At 49.6% G+C, this 20,542-nt stretch overlaps 1 protein-coding gene across 2 annotated transcripts in view; it reads left to right on the top strand.

The window, feature by feature from the left end:
* Window positions 1-17,585, top strand: part of LOC118771908 (fibroblast growth factor receptor substrate 2-like) — a 36,971-nt gene extending 19,386 nt beyond the window's left edge. The window contains exons 2-7 of one of the 2 annotated variants that reach the window (XM_036520061.1): window positions 10,350-10,447; window positions 11,474-11,565; window positions 12,817-13,003; window positions 14,032-14,190; window positions 15,173-15,336; window positions 15,777-17,585. In XM_036520061.1, the coding sequence (XP_036375954.1) occupies window positions 11,500-11,565; window positions 12,817-13,003; window positions 14,032-14,190; window positions 15,173-15,336; window positions 15,777-16,808 (1,608 nt within the window). In that variant the 5' untranslated portion in view covers window positions 10,350-10,447; window positions 11,474-11,499 and the 3' untranslated portion in view covers window positions 16,809-17,585. Of the gene's footprint in view, window positions 1-10,346; window positions 10,448-11,473; window positions 11,566-12,816; window positions 13,004-14,031; window positions 14,191-15,172; window positions 15,337-15,776 lie in introns of both variants that reach the window. The other variant, XM_036520060.1, reaches the window with a different exon arrangement.
* Window positions 17,586-20,542: the final 2,957 nt, after the last annotated feature.

The following is a 20,542-nucleotide window of genomic DNA, read 5'->3' as shown; positions in this document are numbered from 1 at the left end:
CAGCATAAAGAGACTCATTCTCTCTCCCCTGTGACCCCTCCACCCCCCACCTGCTCGTAATTGTAGGCAGATGATGAGTGAACTTATTTCTGTGGTCTGGTTCTCGGTGCTAAGAAGGTTAAAAAAAAAAAAAAAAAAAAGAAAACAGGTTCAGATTGGCACAGGAGGAAAACTTGGTTGTGTGCTGCCTTCATGTCCCCAGAGCACTGAAGGAAGTTTCCCACCTTAAACAAAAAATGGGGTCCAGAGCGTAGATCAATTTTAATCCACGTACTACATTACGTTATTTTAAATTTCCAGGCAGCTCTAAACTTCCCAAAGCCTTGTCCCCTGCCCCCCAGCCCGCACACAAACTGTGTGCAAACAGTTGCTGATACGGGGAGTTAACTTGAAAGGCCTGCTGAGGTTGGGGGGCTTTTTCTGCTCTTTTGTGTGCACTCTGGCCTGCTGACCCCTGGCTGTCATTGGAAATGAGAAGCTGTTGTTAATGAAGCCATCCTCTGCGCAGCTCTCAGATAGACCCAGGCCCCAGCCAGTCACCTCTGTCCGACCACAGGCTGGAATGCAGACTCAACTCCAGGCTGTATCAGTTCATCGTACCGTTGGAGCGCAGCAGTGGTACATATATTACCCAGCGGTGGCGGTGGTCTTGGGTTCCCGCTGACTGGCCTGTGTAATATTTATAATTGTCCTCTTCCTGTTTTCTATTTTTTCAGGTAGAACGCTACATACGGCTGCCTAATTCCCTCCACCTTTGGTGACTTATCGTTGTACTGCTGTCTTTTATGTGTGCACCCCCTCCACTCAGAAACGCCACATACGCATTCCTGATTTTTGAGCAGCCTTTGGAATATGTAATCATGCCCAAATCATTTCTCTCTTGAAATGGAGTCATTTGCTGTCTTAATGAGCTCGTTGGATTTTTTTCTCCCTTTAATATCACGGTAATTAGACAGCAGGTCAGCGACACATTGTTTCATTATGCTGGCAGGCCATTAATGAAACATGCAGGGGAATATCACTCATACCAGCATTATGCGTCCGAGGCTCTGGCAGACCAGCCCTCCCATTGGCCGGTGCAGCAGATGATGGTACTTTCTGGAATCAATGCAATAAGGCGCAGCGGCGCTCAGAAAACGTATTAGTTTCTAATTAGAGAGGAGCGCTTAAGCAACTCTCCTCGCGGGGAGGGAGCGTTCGTAACTAGGGAGCCACTGCAAAGCCTTGTGTGTACCTTGGCGTATGTTTCGCGACGTACATATCCATAGGGTGAGTTCGTTTGCAGAAGCGGCGTGTGGGTGAAGCCGTGTTATTGCATTACCCGATTGCATAATTCATTTGCTCAACAGATGGCATGTTTTGTAAGGGCGACGTACACGGCTCGCATTTTACATGTTATCCTCTAATGGACAGCTGGGTGTTAACCAAAGCAATTCAGGTCAAGCACCTTGCTCTGGGATACGGTGGCAGCGCCCGGGTTCGGACAGCGAACGGCAAAAAGGTCATCGAATGTTTAATCTTGTGAGTTCAGGGAAGCTGTGCGCAGCCCTTATCGTGGGTTGGGATTCAGTAAAAACAGACGCATATCAGTTCAATCCTTGCGCTGATAAGGGTTTTTTTTTTCCTCTTTGCTCTTAGGTTTCGTACACAAATGCAACACACACTTCTTTTGACTAGAGGGTTATAACACACAGCAACTGCCCAGAACTGTTGGGAATCAGAATAGGAACTTTTGTGCGATTTTTGCACATGCGCAAGGGTTCATTCTCCGTGTCTCTGAAGAATAGAACTCCTGCATTGCAGATGAACGTGAACAGGTTCCAATATGAGGCCCTGGTTGTATTAATGTAAAGACTAGAGATGATGCCAGAGCTGAACACATACTTTTTGTCCCTATCGTCGATAGATATGCACTTGTCAAAGACACTGCTCGGGGGGGCGGCGGTAAACCGCTAAATCGCGGTAATTTGTTGCTTTATTACCGCGGGAAGAAAAAATCATTACCGTCACAGCCCTACTAATTAATAAATTGTCCTTTACTATTTTAAAATTCAAGACTGTGAAAATTAAAGACTGACCAGACCAATTGTCTATTTGCTTGAAGTTCCAGAACAGGCAAGGTTTTTCAACTTTGCTAACCACTGATGCTCTCAGTTAAGAATTAAGAATTGGGGGGGACGACACTTCATTGCTTACTACCTACCTCGTTCTGTCTGCTCGTTCACCTGCACTGTTGTCTGCTGCACAGCTGTGACAAGGTAGTTGTCAGCTGCTCTTCTTGGTTGCAGTCAGAGCTCATTAGCAGACTAATCAATGCTGACAGCTGTTTTCCGTGTAAGATACTTGTTAGACTTTTACTGTAGTTGTGGCTTCTGTTCGTAGCCATAGTGTGTGTGTGTGACTGTGACCGTATTAGCAGAAGGGGAGCGTTTAGGGAAAATGTGAAGAAACTCTTAGCTGTGCAAGACTTATTGTCTGATGTCTGTCATTGGAGATTAGTAAGGGGTCAAAGTTTTGGTTGTATCTGGCACTGCGCGTCCTCCCAGTTCTAAGATATTTGGAAAGTGGAACATTTGAATCTCTAACCCCCTCCATACAAACACACACACACACACACACACACACACACACACACACACACACACACACACCAGTCTCTCTCTCACTCACCCACACACACATCCCTTTCTCTCTGAGTTTCGGGTTTCCATTTTGTTTAGTGTTGTTGGCTTCTCGCTAAATTCCTGAACTTGTTAAGCAATTAGATCCCGACCCGCTTGCCAAACATAGCTCGTCAGCTGGATTTGTTTTTAAGTTCAATAAACTGGTATCAGAAGCGGCTCGGAACGTGGTCAATTAAAAGCTGATAAAAAGGCTAGTTACCTCTCCGCAGCAACATAAACCTAACAGACAGGAATGCTTAGCTGTTTCTTCATCCATTTGTCCTACTGCCCCCCCCAAGCAGCCTGTCAGCATGTTGAGGTTTGAGAGGTGAATCATTTGCTCTCAGCCTCTATATTTGCATCACTGAGACAGAATATGAGTCAGTAAATATCACGGGCCAGTGTGTATGGAATATAAGGCAAGCAGAATGCAGACACAGACGTTTGAATTTCTGGTGTTGTGTGCTGAATGTCTCTGAAAGCCCGTTTGTACTACACCGGGGCAGCCAGGTGATCATGACACTGTTAGTGTCTTTATCGTAGCTGTCTGCTATAGTCTTGCACTCCAGTTGTACTTGATAACCCCTATACTCATCACATCTGTGGAGGGGAGTCACCCCCCCCCCCCCCCCCCCCCCACCGAGCAAACAGTGAATGCATGGTTACCTTGGGCAAAGTCCAAGCCTCACGTTTGGAGAGGGCGCGTTTGTAAGCGTGTATAGCTCTGATGTACACAGCACAGCGCGTAGGGCTTGGATGCACTGCAGCTTCCGCCCTGTGCCATCTGACACTGCTCTCGAGCACACTGTTTCTGTGCTGTTTGAAAGCCCTGCGCTTTAGTGGAGGTCTTCCTCGGCCCACTCTGATTTCTGTCTCTCTCTGGTGTAGATGTGCTGGCAGTGGTTAAACCATGGGTTCTGGACCTTGCCTGTGCGGAATCTCTGCAGATTCTGGTGCTCTGACTCTGGCAGAATGTGTGCGCGTCGTGGGCGTGCGTCCAGTGAGAGACTCAGCCTGCGAGCATCCGCAGATTGTGTAAAGCCTGGTCCTTCACAGGCGCTGTGATCAGTGCTCTGCTGTGTGGCGATGGAGGAGGAGGAGGAGGAGGAGGAGGAGGAGGAGGCGGAGGGGGCGGAGGTCAGAGAGCAGAACAGCGCCGATGGTAATCCTGCCTCGTCCCACGCTCTCTGCTGCCTCCGTCCCTCCCACTGCCGGGTGCCACACGCGGCTCCTCTCCCCGGGCGCCCGCTCTGAGGCCGCTTCACGCAGCTCCCGAGCAGCCTCTGTGCAGGGGATTCGGAGTGACGGGGACAGGGGTGAGGAGCGGGGCTCTGTGCTGACGTGCAGGAGACCCCCCCCCTTCCATGGGGGAGACGGCACGTCCCCTCCCCCCACCCCGTTCCTGCTGCCATCCTGATCTCGATCTCAATCTCGATCTCAGGAGCCTGGCCGCTGGAATCTGGAATGCGCGAGTTCGGTCACCTCTCCGCGTTGGACAGACCGCGTATGAGGAAGCGCACAGCACACGAAAGTGTTTCTCTCTCCGCCTCCCGCTTCAAACACGGCTCGGCGGGGGGGAGGGAATTCACCCCTCGCCCGTCAGCGCCTCCCAATCCTGGTCCCGGGGAGCGCTGCGCTGGGGCTGTTATTATGCTCTGATTGAGCTGTTGATTGAAGACTGAGAGTGAGATAAGCTCTCACAGACAGAGCAGTGACTAATTAATCCGCTGATTTATGGCAGGGCGGCCCCTAGTTGTGGGAATCGTCTCGCGTACGCTCTCTCTCTGAGAAGGATGGGCACTGCTGAGTAGTCGGGCAGGGTGAACGGGCCTTCGCTAAAATCCCAGCTGGGACCCTGCTGGCACTGTTGGTCACTTTGAGGAAGCAGCCCTTGAATGTCCAATCATGTAAAGAATTTCTAATGCCTAGGATGTAAAATGTATGTAAAAAGACATGTTAGTCCACCAAGCAAGTAAATAATTTACAGCTTCTCTCCTGTGACAGTGTAGCTCTTTACCCTGCTGAGGATGGGGTGTGTGTGTGTGTGTGTGTGTGTGTGTGAGTGACTGAGAGAGAGAAGAGCATTACCAACTGAAACGTAGAGGTGATTGGAGTTACTTTAAATCTGACATGATGTGTCGATTTTTCGCCCGGCAACCCTGTCAGTACTAATAATAACTCTATGATAACTATATGTTTACCAGTTAATTTAAATTCCTTTGATTAAACATGCTGTCAGAGCTGTCCTCAGTCTGGTGTGTCGGGCCGTGGTGCTTGGCTCCGAGCCCCCTTCCCACAGGGATGGAGGCCACAGAGTACGGCGCTGTACAGAGGACCAGCACACGCGGGAGGGAGAGGGAAAGGCCGAACGGTCAGCGTGGCCAGACCACGCGCGCTTTCCAAGGAGCGGTGCTGGAAGTCCTCAGCACTGCAAAGGAGACCACCAGAGTAACTCTGCGCATAGTGTTGACTCCCTCTGTATCAGCACACCTTTAGTTTTTACTGACAGTAGCTTTGCATCAGAAAAATGTTGTATTTTACTGATAGAATATCCAGAAGGATACCGAAGGTGACAAGCCAATGTGATTTTACAGCATGAATCGACGAGTGCACCCTCCTTTTAAAATGTCGACTGTATGGACGCGAGTTAGCTTTTCCCCCAGTGAGTTAATGGAATACATGAAGACTAAAGCTCTAAAATGCGTCCCTTATTGATCAGGATCATACTTCATTGCCTGTACAGGCACGGTGTGAGGCTCCTCGATAGCTGTGTAATTCTCAGTAAAATCTCTGCCACTGTTTCACTGATTTAAGGCTTTGCTCCCTGTAAAACTGGTGATAGTGTTAACATTTTCACTGATGTCTTGCATTTAATTTCACAGTCTTCCCCCCAAGCCCCCCCCCCCTTCCAGACCGCCTGCACAGCAAGAATGCCCTGAGTTTGGGATGTATTGTTCCCTAAAATTAAAACAACACCATGGAGCTGAAGCCACCATTTTCATCGTCGGATGAAAAGGAAAATATCAAAAGGCTAAAATATCAAATACATCAGTCTGACATGGATCCCCAGCCACTTACGCTCTAATGTTTTCTCTTTTTTTTTAAGCTGAAATGTTTGTTTGTTTTCCCTCACTCCCTCCCCAGCGTGTTGACATAGCTGTGAGGTTTACGCAAGAGGCCGCTGCGTAGGCGTGTTCGGGGGGGGGGGGGTTACGGGGGGCGGAGCCGGCCCCAGCCCTGTCGGGGGGGGCGGGGGGGTAATAATAATCATGAGCGATCACTGTAGCTTAGCCCCGGGCAACTGTACACTTTGTTTGTTTTTCAGATATGAGAGATATCTCTCCCTGCCTCTTTTAAGCAGCTCTCAAGTTAACTGTCTCTTTTTTTAGCCGTCTCTCTCGCTTTCTCTCTCTCCATCTCTCTCTCTCCTTCACTCTTCCTCTCTCCCCTCCTGCTAGTAAGATTTGTTCTCAGTAAGTACAGTGTTATTGGAGAAAACACAAAGCTTGCTTTTCATTGCAGTCATCTTAGACACGCATTATCAATTTGCTTATCATAAACTCAGCTTGCGACAGCTTGCACAAACGTACGCTTTGTTTTGGGCCTTTTTTTTTGGGTACTACCTGAGATGCTTTGAGGTTGTAGGCCGGCTCGGCCGCTGTGTGTGAGACGGGACTCTGTAGTGGGAGACAGAGGTTCCCGTTTTGAACCAACAACCCTCTGGTTCACAGGCCTGGCTTTGTCACCACCACGGCCACCGTGAGAATTTGGAGATGCGCTCTCATTGGGGAGCAGTGACACCTCCCCAGGCCCCCCCCCCCCCCCCACCCAATCCACCGCAGGCGTTGTTACCATAGGAGACGGAGCTGTCCTGCACCGCTCAGCCAGAGAGCCCTGGCCCCGGCGGAGAGCTGGCACAGTGCCTATGTGCCGCTACGGCACGGGGCGTCTGTCTGAGTGCCCAGCCTAAGAATAGAGGCCCCCCCCCACCCCCCCAGCCCGACAGGAATGCAGGGAAGAATGCGAGCGGCGGAGCCGGGCCCGCTTCGCTGGCGTTAGACGGTGTGCAGCCGTGCCCCCACGGACAGCCCCCCCCCTGCCCCGTCTGCTGCCCCCCTCCCCACCTCCGCTTTTATCTCATAGCCGCCCAGGCCTCTCGCAGAGCCCAAACACCAGCGCAGCTCTGGGGGCGGCCGCCCCCGCTGGGCCCTGAACCCGCGCCGCTCTCTCTGCTGCTGCTGAGGAATCCCACCCGAGAGCAGCCCGGGGAGCGGCCGCCCGACAGCGCCGCTGCGGCTGTTTGTGTTGGACGCCGTTGCCGGGGCGGAGAGAGGCAGCAGAGTGGGGTGGAGGGGGGTGGGGGGAAGATGGATGGTGTGTGTTTTGTCGGAGGGACGCCAGTATCTACATTAATTATGAAAGTATGCGGAGCAGAAAGGGACCGCGGCGCAGCAGCCAGGCCCCGGTCACGGGCTGTTTATAGAAGCGGCCAATCCCGACCCTGCTCGGCGCGCGGGGCGCGAATACCGCATACGCCCGCTGCCGTGGAGACCAGAAACTCCTCTCCCCCTCTGCGGCCAATGGAGTCAGTGGGAAAAGTGTGTCGTTCTACGGGCTGGTTTCAGCGATGTAGGCGGATCAGAATGTGTCCAGTGCGGCGGGTTTTACAGCCCGCTGCAGTGAGCGATGATTCTCCTCATCGCCGCGCTGTAAGCTCCTCGGAGTCGGAGTTAGTTCCATCATGTGATCCCTCTCTCTCTTTCAGTGCCTTGCCGACCCCCCCATCACAGGCTGTGGAGCCTGCGGGATTTTTTTGGATCCGATTGGTTCCCAGCGGGGCATTGTGAGCTCACACGTAACGCTGCCACGACGCCGCGCTTGCATTGTGACATCACAGTAACGCCGCTGGTGTTCCGGGAAGGCTCCTGAGAGCTGGGTGCGGGCCAGTCCGTGCTGGTAGCGGTTTGGAGCACGGTTTGCTCTGGCCGCTGTAGCGCTCACAGATTTGGACGGGAGCTGGGCCGTGGGGGGTGCGCTCGCATCCCCCACCGGTGTCGGGACAGGGGAGCCTGTCCCGGGCATGCGGCTCAGACTGGCTGAGCCCTGCAAGGGAGTTTGGGAAATTCCCTGGCACGAGCTCGCCCGTCAGGTGACTGCCGGCTAGTCTGAATGAGCGGGTGTTGAAACGGCGGGAGGAGGAGGGGGAGGGTGGGATTTGGTGTCATCTGAGCGGGATTAGAACGGGACAGCGTTCAGCACCCCTCGCAGGCACGGCAGGCCGGCACTGGGTGAGGACTCGGCGCTGGCCCCGCCCTCCCAAAAACCCTGAAACGTTCAACAGTCCCAGCCTTTTCCCTGTGAAGATTCACTACTCAGTGCACCACAGAGTCATACCTTCATAGTCATCAGTAACATACAGTTTAAAGCGGGTCTAAAGATACTGGTTGAAAATTGTTGGAGGTATTTTTTGATACACTGTTATTGCACTGCTGTGTGTCTGTAACTCAGAGTTGTAAATAGAGTTGCTTTTCTTGCCAAGCAGAGCATCTCTCCAACTGTGCACAAGGGTTACAAGCACAAGTTATTTATTTTATTGGATATTGACTTTTGGAATAATTAACTATTAACTTTGTCAGCCAACTGTCCCTTGATAAATGTGTGTCATGGTGGTGTTGACATTGCTGGACTTCATATTCATTGTTATTAATTGTCTTTAGGCCTCTCCACGTAACAGTGGAGACCTGGAACACCATTCAGTAGTGCTCACTGGTTCATTGCGCTTTCACAAACCTCTCGGAAACCCCTGAGTCTTGTTCTGTCTGTTCTGTGTTTAAGGCTGCTTAAAGTAGTTCTGAGATATCAACACTTAACCTTATTACTGTCATTAACTGGATTAACTGGTTTCTGAGTTTAAACTTAATGTAAAATGCCAATAGATATTTTAACATTCAGACCCAGGGAAAGTATTTGGATGGCCATACGGTATCAAATTATGAAAAGGAAAACTGTCAGCTGAAAAGGCTGTGGCTAACCAAACATGTATCTAGGGATTTTTGTAGATCAGTTCTTGCTCAATTCATGCTTTTTCTGTATCACATTGTCTCTCGTCAGTGATCTGGTCTTATGTTAAACCCACCGCTCCATAAGGCAAATCCCATATCACTACAGTTGTTCTGCATGTGTGGACCAGATATTCAGCTCCACCAGATATATATGCTTGACACTGAAAGTTCTGTTGCCGCCATTGTTAAAGCTATAGGTGTTTTGATCTGGTGTCTCGTCATTAACATTCTTTAAGGGGTGTGGTCCGAAAACAGAACATCCACAGCTAGCACATGAACGCGTGCAGCTCCGGACTGAGCCTGGCTTCCTGGTACCCATCACCATGGCTTTAAAGCACACCCACAGAAACTGACCCAGGTCACGTGACACGTCACTCAAGGCGCTCATCGCGCGTCACACCCACCATGAGCGAAAAGCGCTCGGGCGATTTGGTAGTCAAAGGCGTCTCGATCATTTAGTGTGGCGGCCCCCGTCTCAAACTGCTTTGCATGTGTATGCTGAATACTCTCCGGCAGCACGACCGGCATCCAGCCCCACCACACCGGAGGTACCAGGCCCTCTGTCCGGCGCGACTCTTTAACATATTTAAACTACAGCAGCTGGGACTCATGCACCCCTATTGTACTCTCAGGTGTTTCAGCGGGGGGAGTGTTTGTTTAGGACTTAGCTGAAGTCAGGGGCGTTCTCACCAGTGCAGGATTTCGGTCTTTGCTGGAACAAGCTGTTAGTAATGCAGATGAGTAACCCATTAATTTGCGGTGTACCTTGCACACAGAAGTGTGTGTAAACTGCCTGCCGCCTCTTTCTGAACAGGAACGCGATCGTATTAACTCATTTAAAAGGGTGAAGTAGTGCACTGTTTGAGATGGGATATGTGTGTGAGTATTCTGTGTGTCAGAGAGGATCGGCAGTGAGTGCTGTGCTCCCCGTGACAGGTGACATTTAGGGAGATGGAGTGGGCCGATAAGAGCCCCCCGAGCGCTCGGGGTCTGGGCGTTCCTCACCGCAGAGCGCCGACAAGGCCTGTCGCGTGACGCCCCGCCGCGCTGATTCACGCCGGCCGCGGCCCAGACTCACAGCTCAGGTATCTGCGAGCATTACCGCGGGCGCAGGGAGCGGGGCGGCCCGGCCGCGCGGGTTCCCGTGGGCGTGCGTGCGTGCGAGCGAGCGGGAGAGAGAGAGAGAGCGGGCGAAAAACAGGTTTGGAGCGCGGGGACGAGCCCTCTCACACTCCAGCTCTAATTGCAGTGCGGAGGAGTCTGTGGAAATGCACCACAGGAACGCTCGCCCTCTCTGTCTTTCTCTTTCTCCCTCTCTGTCTCTCTCCCTCTCGCTCTCTCTATCTTTCTCTTTCTCCTTCTCTCTGAGGTGTGGACATGCTGAAAAGAGCAGTGATTTACACGATTTTTATCTGCCTGCATGTGCGTACGGCAGAGGTGAGGGCGGCCTTGGCGAGTGTGAGCAGTGGTGAACGTGTGCGTGGGAGAAAGACGGAGAGAACGAGAGAGAGAGACAAAGGACTGGCTGTCCGATGAGCTGTGAGGACATGCTCCCAAAGCTGGGTGCTTACCTGTGCGTGTCAATCAAAGGTAAGGTTTTAATTCCCTCTCTCTCTCTCAGCAGGCTCACCTGGCGGCGTGACCGGGGGCCATGACATTGTGAAGCATGTCCACAGTCCGGGCACTGGGGAGGGAACCAGCAACATTAATGGCCAGATCCAGGTGAGGAGCCCAGGTGGAGACTGCCCTGCCCCCTGCTGGCCGCCGAGGAGAACTGCAGTATCGTGGAAAGAGGCTGGCTGGCGGCGGCCAGACATGCATTAACATGCTGGAGCTGATGGTTTATTTAATTTTGTTTTCAATTTAAACTGCCTGGAAAGTGAGTCTTTCAAATTGTTGCTGCTGTTTAGCTGACAGCTGCATTTGTCCCTCCAGTAGCGCTGCCAAAAATAATATCACTATTTTAGCAAATCCCCGCCTCTCATAACTGGTACGGCTGCTTCTCAGCGCAGTAAATATGTGGTCAGGAGCTAAACTCTCCATTTGGATCCAGAGGATGTCTGCTGCCCTGAATACAAAAATCAAAATGGAAGTGAGAAAATGCTCAGAGTCTGTTTTACTCCATGTAGGCTTAATGCAAAGGAAGGGGCAGGTAAAAGTGTAAACGGAAAGAATTTCCTCCAGGTGTTGGAATGTGCCATGAAGTGACGGGATATTACAGGCAGGTTATCGCCCCCTTCAGTCTGATTCACAGATCTAATTTGTGTTCTCAAGGTCTGTGGCTGTTAAATAAATCCTCCACACTCCCACCAATGGGCACCTGAGTGACCTCGCCCTGCCTTAAATCTGTTATCCCCCCTTCCTGTGTGAGTGTGCGTACCGTACACTGTGTGAGCCTCTGTCCCCTGCTGTGGAACACTTTTTTTTCCCCTGCAGTTTCCACTGGGCATTGACCTTGCACCTTGATGAGTATGTTCAGCAGTTTAACCACAGAGCTGTTGAGCCGTCAGAGCCCAGAACAGAGTGGGCACTCAGTGTCTCTTTGATAAAGCTCTTAACTGCACAAAAGGTTATTTCTCTGTGTGGTGGGAGACAGCGTTTTTCGCCTACACGCTGTCGTATTTGTTCATTTCAGGTGTTGTTTTTTTTTGCAGGTTAGCTAAACTATGCAGCATCGCCTACACTTCTGTCTTCGTGCGCTCGAAATCTAACTGCCCCCCTCTCCTCTCCCCTCCACTCGCTTTGCAGAGATCAAATGGTCTTCTAAAGAAGCCATGGGTAGCTGCTGGAGCTGTCCAGACAAAGAGTCGATCCCAGATAACCATCAAAGCAAGTTTAAGGTGGGTCTCTCTCTCTCTCTCTCTCTCTCTCTCTCTCTCTCTCTCTCTCTCTCTCTCTCTCTCTCTCTCTCTCTCTCTCTCTCTCTCTCTCTCTCGCTCCCTTTCCGTCGACCCCTGTTACATCACCGGCGCGCTCCATGAGGAGCGCAAACAAGTCGGACCGCCCCCACGAGGGCCCAGTTTGTTTACCTGTCCTGTCAGAGACACAGCTCCCAAATTAAACCCGAAACACCGTGTCCCTCCCCTGTCCTCTCAGACAGCCCCCCCCCACCCTCCCACCCCACCCGCTCCGCCGGCGTCTGGTCATGGACTCTAATGAAATTTTACCATTAAAACAACTTAAACCCTTTTTTATTTCTGGCCCACTGGATGCAGATAGATCACACAGATGGCAGTGTTTACTACCACTGCTGATGCTCCTGTTTTTACTCTTGGATTTTGGTCAAAGAGTCTCTCAACCGCTGCGGTTTGTTTTGTGTTAGAGGCATCTTTGAAAAGGCACCTTCTTTGTTGTAAAAGGGGTCATTTTTCCTGTAATACTACAACTCTTGTAGCTACTAAATGGTTTAAATAGTCTAAAGGGATCACTGGGCTTTTAAGAGAGGAGTAAAAGACATTCCTTGTGCTACTGTATTTATGAGAAGGCCGTCAGTGTGAATCTGTGCTTGGTCATGACCTTTGGGGGTAATCTTGTCAGCACAGTTGAGATAAGCACAGCATACTGTCACAGCACAGATTCATTAGGCTGAGATAATAAGCTCCTTTGTGTTATATATCCAGTATTCTCAATAAAAATTGGCAATAATTTTTTTGATGAACAGTAAAGAGTAATGGTCAGTCTCACAGGTATTTGCATACGTTTGAACATATTCAATATAATTTAAATTCTTTATGCCTTTTCCATTTATTATTAAAATACATTCAATATCTAAGCTTATATGGCTATTTAGCTCAGGCATTTCTGATATAATTGTTTCCAAGATCAAGTGATTCTGATTGGTTGGCGCTTGTATGGAGTAAGTTGTATTTGGTGCTTGTTTGGAGTGACACTGATTGCTGTGTGTGTGAAGCGGGGGCTCTGATTGGCACATGTGGGGTGAGGGAGGCTGATTGGTGTGTGTGAGAGAAACAGGAGATGCTGATTGGTGTGTGTGAGAAGCAGGAGATGCTGATTGGTGTGTGGTTGAGAAACAGGAGATGCTGATTGGTGTGTGTGATGTGGGAGGTGCTGATTGGTCCTCGTGCCGGCAGGTGATTAACGTTGATGACGATGGGAACGAGCTGGGCTCGGGCGTGATGGAGCTGACGGAGGAGGAGCTGATCCTGCACACCCGCAAGCGCGACGCCGTCAAGTGGCCCTACCTCTGCCTGCGCCGCTACGGCTACGACTCCAACCTCTTCTCCTTCGAGAGCGGCCGGCGCTGCCAGACCGGGCAAGGTAAGCGCCTGTCCGCTCTCTGCGCTTCCCATTGGCCCGCTGCTCCGCCTCTGCCGGGTCAGATCCCCCAAAACGCATCCTTCAGGTTAGGCCACGTAAACATGATCTTCCGCCCCTGTAGAACTTCACAACACCTGCTGCAGACTCCACCTGCGTTAGAACGGCCCCGATGTTAAAGTCTCTCAGCCTTTTAAAGTAGCGTTTCAAATACATGAATACTCTTTTGAGGCCATCCGAAAAGCATTCAAAGCAGGAAGCTAATTCTCACCTCCTGTTTCAGAGATGAAAAATTATTTTCATGGTTCTGCATTTTGGCAGATGGGTTTATGAAAGGAGGTCAGGAGATGAATGAAATCACAGCTGGACTGTAGTGGTTCAGTACAGTACAGTACAAACGCAATGGGTGCAGTGTTTAGAGGGGACCGTGGGTTCCCCTCCACGGAAGACTCCCTGTGGAGGGGTCACAGTTGGGCCAGCACCCCCGTTTGCGGTCAGAGGTCATGGCCCGTGCCGTTGTTAACGTGAGAATGTCGACTTTGACCCCATGCTGGCCAAGGATGAGCTCACGAGAGCCGGGGGCCGCGCTGTGTCTGTGTGTGTTCGTGTGTGGGTAAGTCAGGCCTGCTGCACTGCCACACAATACTTCTGCCTTGGCCGTATTGATGTGTGCAGTCCACACCTGTGTGTGTGTGCGTATGCGTGTGCGTGCGTGCGTGTGTGTGTGTTTGTGTGTGTCTGTGAGTGTTTGTGTGTTTGCGTGTGTGCATGCGTGCGTCTGTTTGTGTGTATTTGTGTGAGTGTGAGTGTGTGAGTGTGTGTGTGTGTCTGCAGTGCGGTCCTGTGGTGTTTTGCTGTGTCGTTCTCCGTGTTGTGGTGGTTTTCCTCTCCCAGCTGTAACAGTCAGGTGACTGAGGTGTGAGGCCCCATGTGCTCTGTGTGTTTGTTGTAGGTGTCTCTGTATAAAGGGGTGGAGTGTGCAGCTGACCGTGTGTGTGTGTGTGTGTGTGTGCGCGCGCGCGCACGTACAGGAATCTTCGCCTTCAAGTGCGCGCGAGCGGAAGAGATCTTCAACATGCTGCAGGACATCATGCACAACAACAGCATCAGCGTGGTGGAGGAGCCCGTGCTGGAGCCCGCCCAGGGGGCGGCGGAGAACGAGCTGCCCCGCACACCCCGAACGCCCACCAGTAAGAGCCCGCACACGCATATATACACCTACACCAGTGAGAGCCCGCACACACATATATACACCTACACCAGTGAGAGACTGCATACATATATACACCTACACCAATGAGAGCCCGCACACGCATATATACACCTACACCAGTGAGAGACTGCATACATATATACACCTACACCAGTGAGAGCCCGCACACGCATATATACACCTACACCAATGAGAGCCTGCACACGCATATATACACCTACACCAGTGAGAGCCTGCACACGCATATATACACCTACACCAATGAGAGCCCGCACACGCATATATACACCTACACCAATGAGAGCCTGCACACGCATATATACACCTACACCAGTGAGAGCCTGCACACGCATATATACACCTACACCAATGAGAGCCTGCACACGCATATATACACCTACACCAGTGAGAGACTGCATACATATATACACCTACACCAGTAAGAGCCCGCACACGCATATATACACCTACACCAGTAAGAGCCCGCACACGCATATATACACCTACACCAGTAAGAGCCCGCACACGCATATATACACCTACACCAGTAAGGGGGGAGGGGACTACATAGTGAATGCTCATGGAGGGGGGGGTCTAGTTACAGAGTGTTCTTTGGGGGAGGGGCCTACATACTTAATGATCAGAGAGGGGGAGGGGTTTCTTTACGGAGTCCTCACAGACGGGGAGGGAGGGAAGGGTGCCAACAGCAGCAAATCCCAGTGTGATCAGACGCTGTGTTTATCTGGACCCTGCCTCAGTTCTGCTCGATGTAGACCAAGGGGAGCTGAGTTTGAAATAACAGTGCGGGGTGGACTGTTTGGCTAAGCCCTCCTCAGGCCTGTGAAGATCGCAGCAAGGCGCCCTGCATCTCCCTGCAGATACGGTTCAGTGTGCACAGGCTGGTTTGTGTTTGGTGCCGTGCCTGAGAAGGGCTTGTACACCGTGCTCTCTGTCTGCAGCTCCAGGCTACACCGCCCCTGTTCTACCCAATGGCATCCCACGGTACCCGTCGTTTGGCGACGCCTCGTCGCGCCCCTCCAGCCGGCACCCGTCCGTAGGGAGCGCCCGGCTGCCCTCGGTGGGGGAGGAATCCACGCACCCCCTCCTGGTCACCGATGAGCTGGTGAGAGCCTCAGCATACAGTGTTACTGAACCAGAACGTCTGGGTCAGGGAAAAATGTGTTTAAAGGCTGTGCCTTTACTCCATGGGCTTAACAACATTTAGGAACCTGATTAAATCTAATTCATGTGGCTGTCTCTAGTTGTGGTTGTACTTGTTGTAGAAGTGTTTCTTTCTCTTTTTTCATATATTTTTAACCTCTGTCATTCTGTCGGTCTCACTCTCTTTCACCTTCTCACTTTCAAATGCAATGTTTGAGTCAGAGAGCCATCTAGTGGCAAATGGATGTAAATGTTTGAAAGTGGACATGGCCAGTAAGCATTTTGAGATTTTGCCATCTGTTGTGCGCGTGCGTGTGTGTGTGTGTGTGTGTGTGTGTGTGCGTGGAGCGCACAGTGAGTATGAGTTCCTAAGGGCTGATTATGGGTGTTTCTGTGTCACAGGTACACACCTACGTGAACACGACGGGGGTTCAGGAGGAGCGGCGCAGTCGGAGCAGTGTCCACGCCCCCCTGGAGCTGCGCCTGTCTGACCCCGAGAGACCGGCCCCGCCCGACGAGCCGGAGCCGCAGGTGCTGCTGGAGCCCACCGGCGTCAAGTTCGTCCTGGGCCCCACCCCCGTGCAGAGGCAGCTGATGGCCAAGGAGAGGCAGCGGGAGGCGGGGCCGGCGGAGCAGGGGGGAGGGGCCGCCGAGCCGGCCACCAGCCCTCCGGCCGCCGGCAGCGTCAACGGCAATGGCGCCCCGGGTACCGCGGCCGACTGGGACACGGGCTACGACAGCGACGAGCGCAAGGACGCCCCTGTGGGGGGCAAGCCGGCCTACGAGCACCTCAACGGCACGGCGCCGGCCGCCTCCGCCCCCCGCCGCGCCCGCCCGCCCGTCCCCACCCCCGACGCCCAGAACGCCAACAACTCGGCCCAGCGGAGGACTGCCCTGCTGAACTACGAGAACCTCCCCGCCCTGCCGCCCGTGTGGGAGGCCCGCAAGCCCAGCTCCGAGGACGAGGAGGAGCGGGAGGACGCCTTCGCGCCAAAGACGCCGTCCCTCAACGGCTACCCCCACCTGCAGCACCTCCTCCACCACGCCCTGGACCCTGCGCACAACTACGTCAACACGGAGAATGTAACGGTGCCGCTCAGCGCCCACAAACTGGACTCGGGCCGGGGGCGGAGGGACTGTGCCGCCCCCACAGTGTTCAACTTCGACTTCCGCCGGCCCAGCCTGGAGCCGCAGCGGCAGCTCAACTACATCGAGGTGGAGATGGAGAAGGAGAAGGGCTCGGACTCCAGCGGGCCCCACACGCCCAAGACCCCCACCACCCCCCTCCCCCAGACCCCCACCCGCAGGACAGAGCTGTACGCTGTCATCGACATCGAGCGCACGGCCGCCATGTCCAGCCTGCAGAAAGCACTGCCCCGCGACGACGGTACCTCCAGGAAAACGCGACACAATAGTACTGACCTGCCTATGTGAGCCTGCAAAGCACTGTGTAAAGTTGCACCTTTTTTTTTTTTACTTTTACTTTACGAAGAGAATGAAACCTTTTTGAAGAGAGAAGGGCTTCATTTCCAAATGTAAAAAAAAATAATAAAACAAACACCTTTTTAGAGACTTAAATCTATTTCCACAAGTTACACTGTGTTCTTTGTACTTACCTGAAAGGGAATTAAAGTAGACCAGGTACTTGCCATGTAACACTATTTTATTCCTACGGTAATCTGCTACCTTCTCTTAACAAAGCTCATTTTCCGGTGCCTGTGTGTTTTTGGCTGTGGTATGCCAATAACGAGGTTCGGAAAGCCTTTCGTATACATTCCCCACGGTACGAAGCCATGGCTTCCCATTGGTCCAGACTTGCTGAAAGCCATGTGCCACGCCCTGTTGAATTTCAGTATCTGAAGATTACACGCGCACTACAGTGTCGCCAAAGGCCAAACGTTCACGGTTCAGGCGATGAAGCCCTGCATTACGAGTTTGCCCTGGTCGCACTTAAGAGTACCTGTGCCAAGCGGGCAGATTCTCTGTGCCCACTGCATGCAAGCTGGCATCAAAAGCTTTGGGTTTTTGAAATCAGCACACTGTGTGTCATCCATAACCACAAAAGTGATTTTACTATGTTTTCGAATCTACTTGCTGGTCAATGGAGATTGCCGCCGTACAGTTAAGTGTCCTTAAGGCAACCATGATATAAGTATATTAAACGAAACTGTTTACTACATATGAACCTGTACACTTTCATAGGATCATAGTCTCGAGTCCAACTTTTCATTGGTTACTTTTGCATTGTATTATATTGTAAAATTTATTATATGTTCTAACTCACATTATAAAAATGATAGTTTTTTTTTTTTTTTACCTACCTTAAAAATGCTTAAATATAGGAATTGTATAAAAGTAGTTTAATAGATGTGTTTATCAAACCAATAAAATAGTAGTGAAAATATCCCCTTGCCAAATTTTTTTTTTTTTTTCTTTTGGAGAAAATGATGGTCTTTGAAGATGAACCCTTGCTGGTCTGTCACTGATGTACACATTCCTTCCTTGATTGTTCCACTCTTAATAAATGATGAAATGATGAAGTACTATGCAGCAAACGCAGCCCAGTCACGGCCATGCCACAAAGCCACGATAATGTATGGACATTTTATGAGATCTATTTTGATATTTGCATTTTTTTCAGGTATGGATGTTTAGTTTACCAAAATGTTTGTATTTTTTAAAAAAAAAAGGAAAAAAAGCATAGTGTGTATTTTGTGGTACCTATTTCTTTGTCATATGCCATCAGTGCCAACACCTTATTTTTTTTGTAGCATGGCAAATAAAAAAAAAAAAAAAGAAGAAACGAACATGCCGAGTTCTTTCCGCGTGTCGTTTTGGAATGTCGAATGTAACGCTGTGATGTCACTGTTACCTTTGTGTTCGTGGCGGCCTTCGCGTCGCTGACATCAGCTCGCCTTGTCGTTGATTTTACGTTTGTCGTCGTTTTCAGCTGTGCAAAGCAAGGTTCGGAAAATGTGAAGTGTGAAATGCAGCATTCGCCGTTCAAAATGCCATACACGTGCGGGGCTATCCTGCAGCACGTGCAATATAATGTCATGCAGTGAACTGGGGTCAAAGTGCACGCGTATGTGTATGTGTGTGTGCAACGTGGTTGTAAGAAATGCATCTTTTATACTTTTTAGAGTTTTTACATGTTGCTTTGTTTTGAAACGAGGGCTTGACTGAAACTGTGTAAACTCTATTGAAGGTTAGGCTCTGATGGTGAATCCCTCAGGGTTAAGTCTAACCTGACATGTTGTTGTATGGATTGATGTACACACAAAGCACTGATTAATGCACACAAGCATATCGATGACAATGTTAGCCACTGTAAGCCGACTATACCAACTGAACTTTGCTTAGACTACAGAGACTCTACTCCACTAGGATGACAGGTAAGCCATCTACCAAATTAAAGGTTGTATATGTACCTGTATCTGTACCTACACCACCCTGTATCGGTACAGTACGGACAGGAAGGATCTTCTCAGGATCTGATGAACATTTCATTCAGTGCCTAAGTCTGAACACTTGGAATTCAGAGACAATACCATAGTCATTTTTATGGTGTATCATCGTACATCTGTCTGTGCTCTAGTAATATTTCTCACATTCTAGTTATAATTTAACAACAAAACAAATCATGCGTTGTTCTTCTCTGCAGTAAATTTAATTGTAGCCAATGATGGGTCAGCATATGGAGTCGATTAGGTAACCAACAAATTTGAACCATTATACACTTTTAAGAAGCTTTGGGATTTGACAGTGGTCATATAGATTAATTTCCATTGTATACCATAGTTCTTTCCATGTCAATGGAACCACATTTCTCACATCTGGCTCCATTACTATTTGCTAAATTATGGTATAAACTGACCAATAATTGATTCCAATATTAGATTAGACTCAACCTCACTCATTGTCATTGTGCAGAGTAGGCTTCACAATAGGAAAGTTTTATTTAGGGACTGTTGAAAATTAAAAAAAAAAAAAAAAAGTGTGTACTGAATCTATAAAATAACCCAGGCTGCGGTAATACTTTACTTGACACATCATTGCCCTCTTGTGGCCAATATAGGCATTTAGTGACATTTAATGAAATTTATTTACAAAAAAGAAGAAAATGAAAATAACAATGAAGACGTAACATGGTGTACATTTGTGTCAGGAACATCGAATTATATTTAAAATAATATTTAAGTTTTATATTTTACTGTCTTTGCGACCAAGATATAAGAATAGTATTCATTTGAATAATTTGAAGGTAAAGTCAACGCCAGTATACAACCACCAGAGGGCAGCGTTTTACAAAGTCCAGCTTTTTCTTTATTTTCTACAGCAAGTCAATACCAGTATGTAACCACTAGAGGGCAGGGTTTTACAAAATCCTCTTTAAGGTTTTTAAGCGCTTATATGAAGTCCATTGTGTCCATGTCCACGTCCATGTAATATTATAGGTAGCTTGAAGTTTAGATGCGTGATAAAATGGACTCATATCCAAGTATATCCAAGTTTTTGCATGTATTAGTAGTGTAATGTTGGTGTAATGATGTGTGAGCTTTGCCCTTTTCAAGCCATGCTGCGCCCCTTCCTGCCGCAGTGACAGTTCTATGTGGACTGAGAAACTGCAGTTTGACAGTTCATTCAAACAACCATTCTGAAACATTTTCAATTTTAACAGTTACTTGAATTCATTTTTGGCATGGGCTTCCCTTAAAATTTTACAAATTTCAATAAATAGTCAAATGCAAAAGATTACCAGAGAGGATTATGGGTAATTTGCCAAATCACAGCAACTCATGACGATGACCCAGGTATGAGTTTCAGAGTGAATTTTCCATTTCCCTGATAATAGCAGGATTTTATTCTTTATAATAGACAATTAGTACAATGATGGACACAAAGAAAGTTTTGCAACAAAAGATGAAACCAATATTTATATATAAAAGGCAAATCACTTTATTGTTTGTGGCAGATGCATTTGTAAACATGATATCATTCTATAGGGAAAAACCTGCAGCAGAAAAGCTCAAAACTGGTATGGTACACCACCTCAATTGAACCTTGCCATTGCAAAGGTTGCTAGTTCCATCCTTCTGTTTACTTTGCTTTCATCTTCTGGGAGGTGCATGAGCTTTAATTAATAGAAAAAATTTTGCCACAACCCA

Source organism: Megalops cyprinoides, chromosome 25, assembly GCF_013368585.1.
Source record: "Megalops cyprinoides isolate fMegCyp1 chromosome 25, fMegCyp1.pri, whole genome shotgun sequence".
NCBI lineage: Eukaryota > Metazoa > Chordata > Actinopteri > Elopiformes > Megalopidae > Megalops > Megalops cyprinoides.
This window is presented reverse-complemented; position numbering and strand designations above follow the sequence as displayed.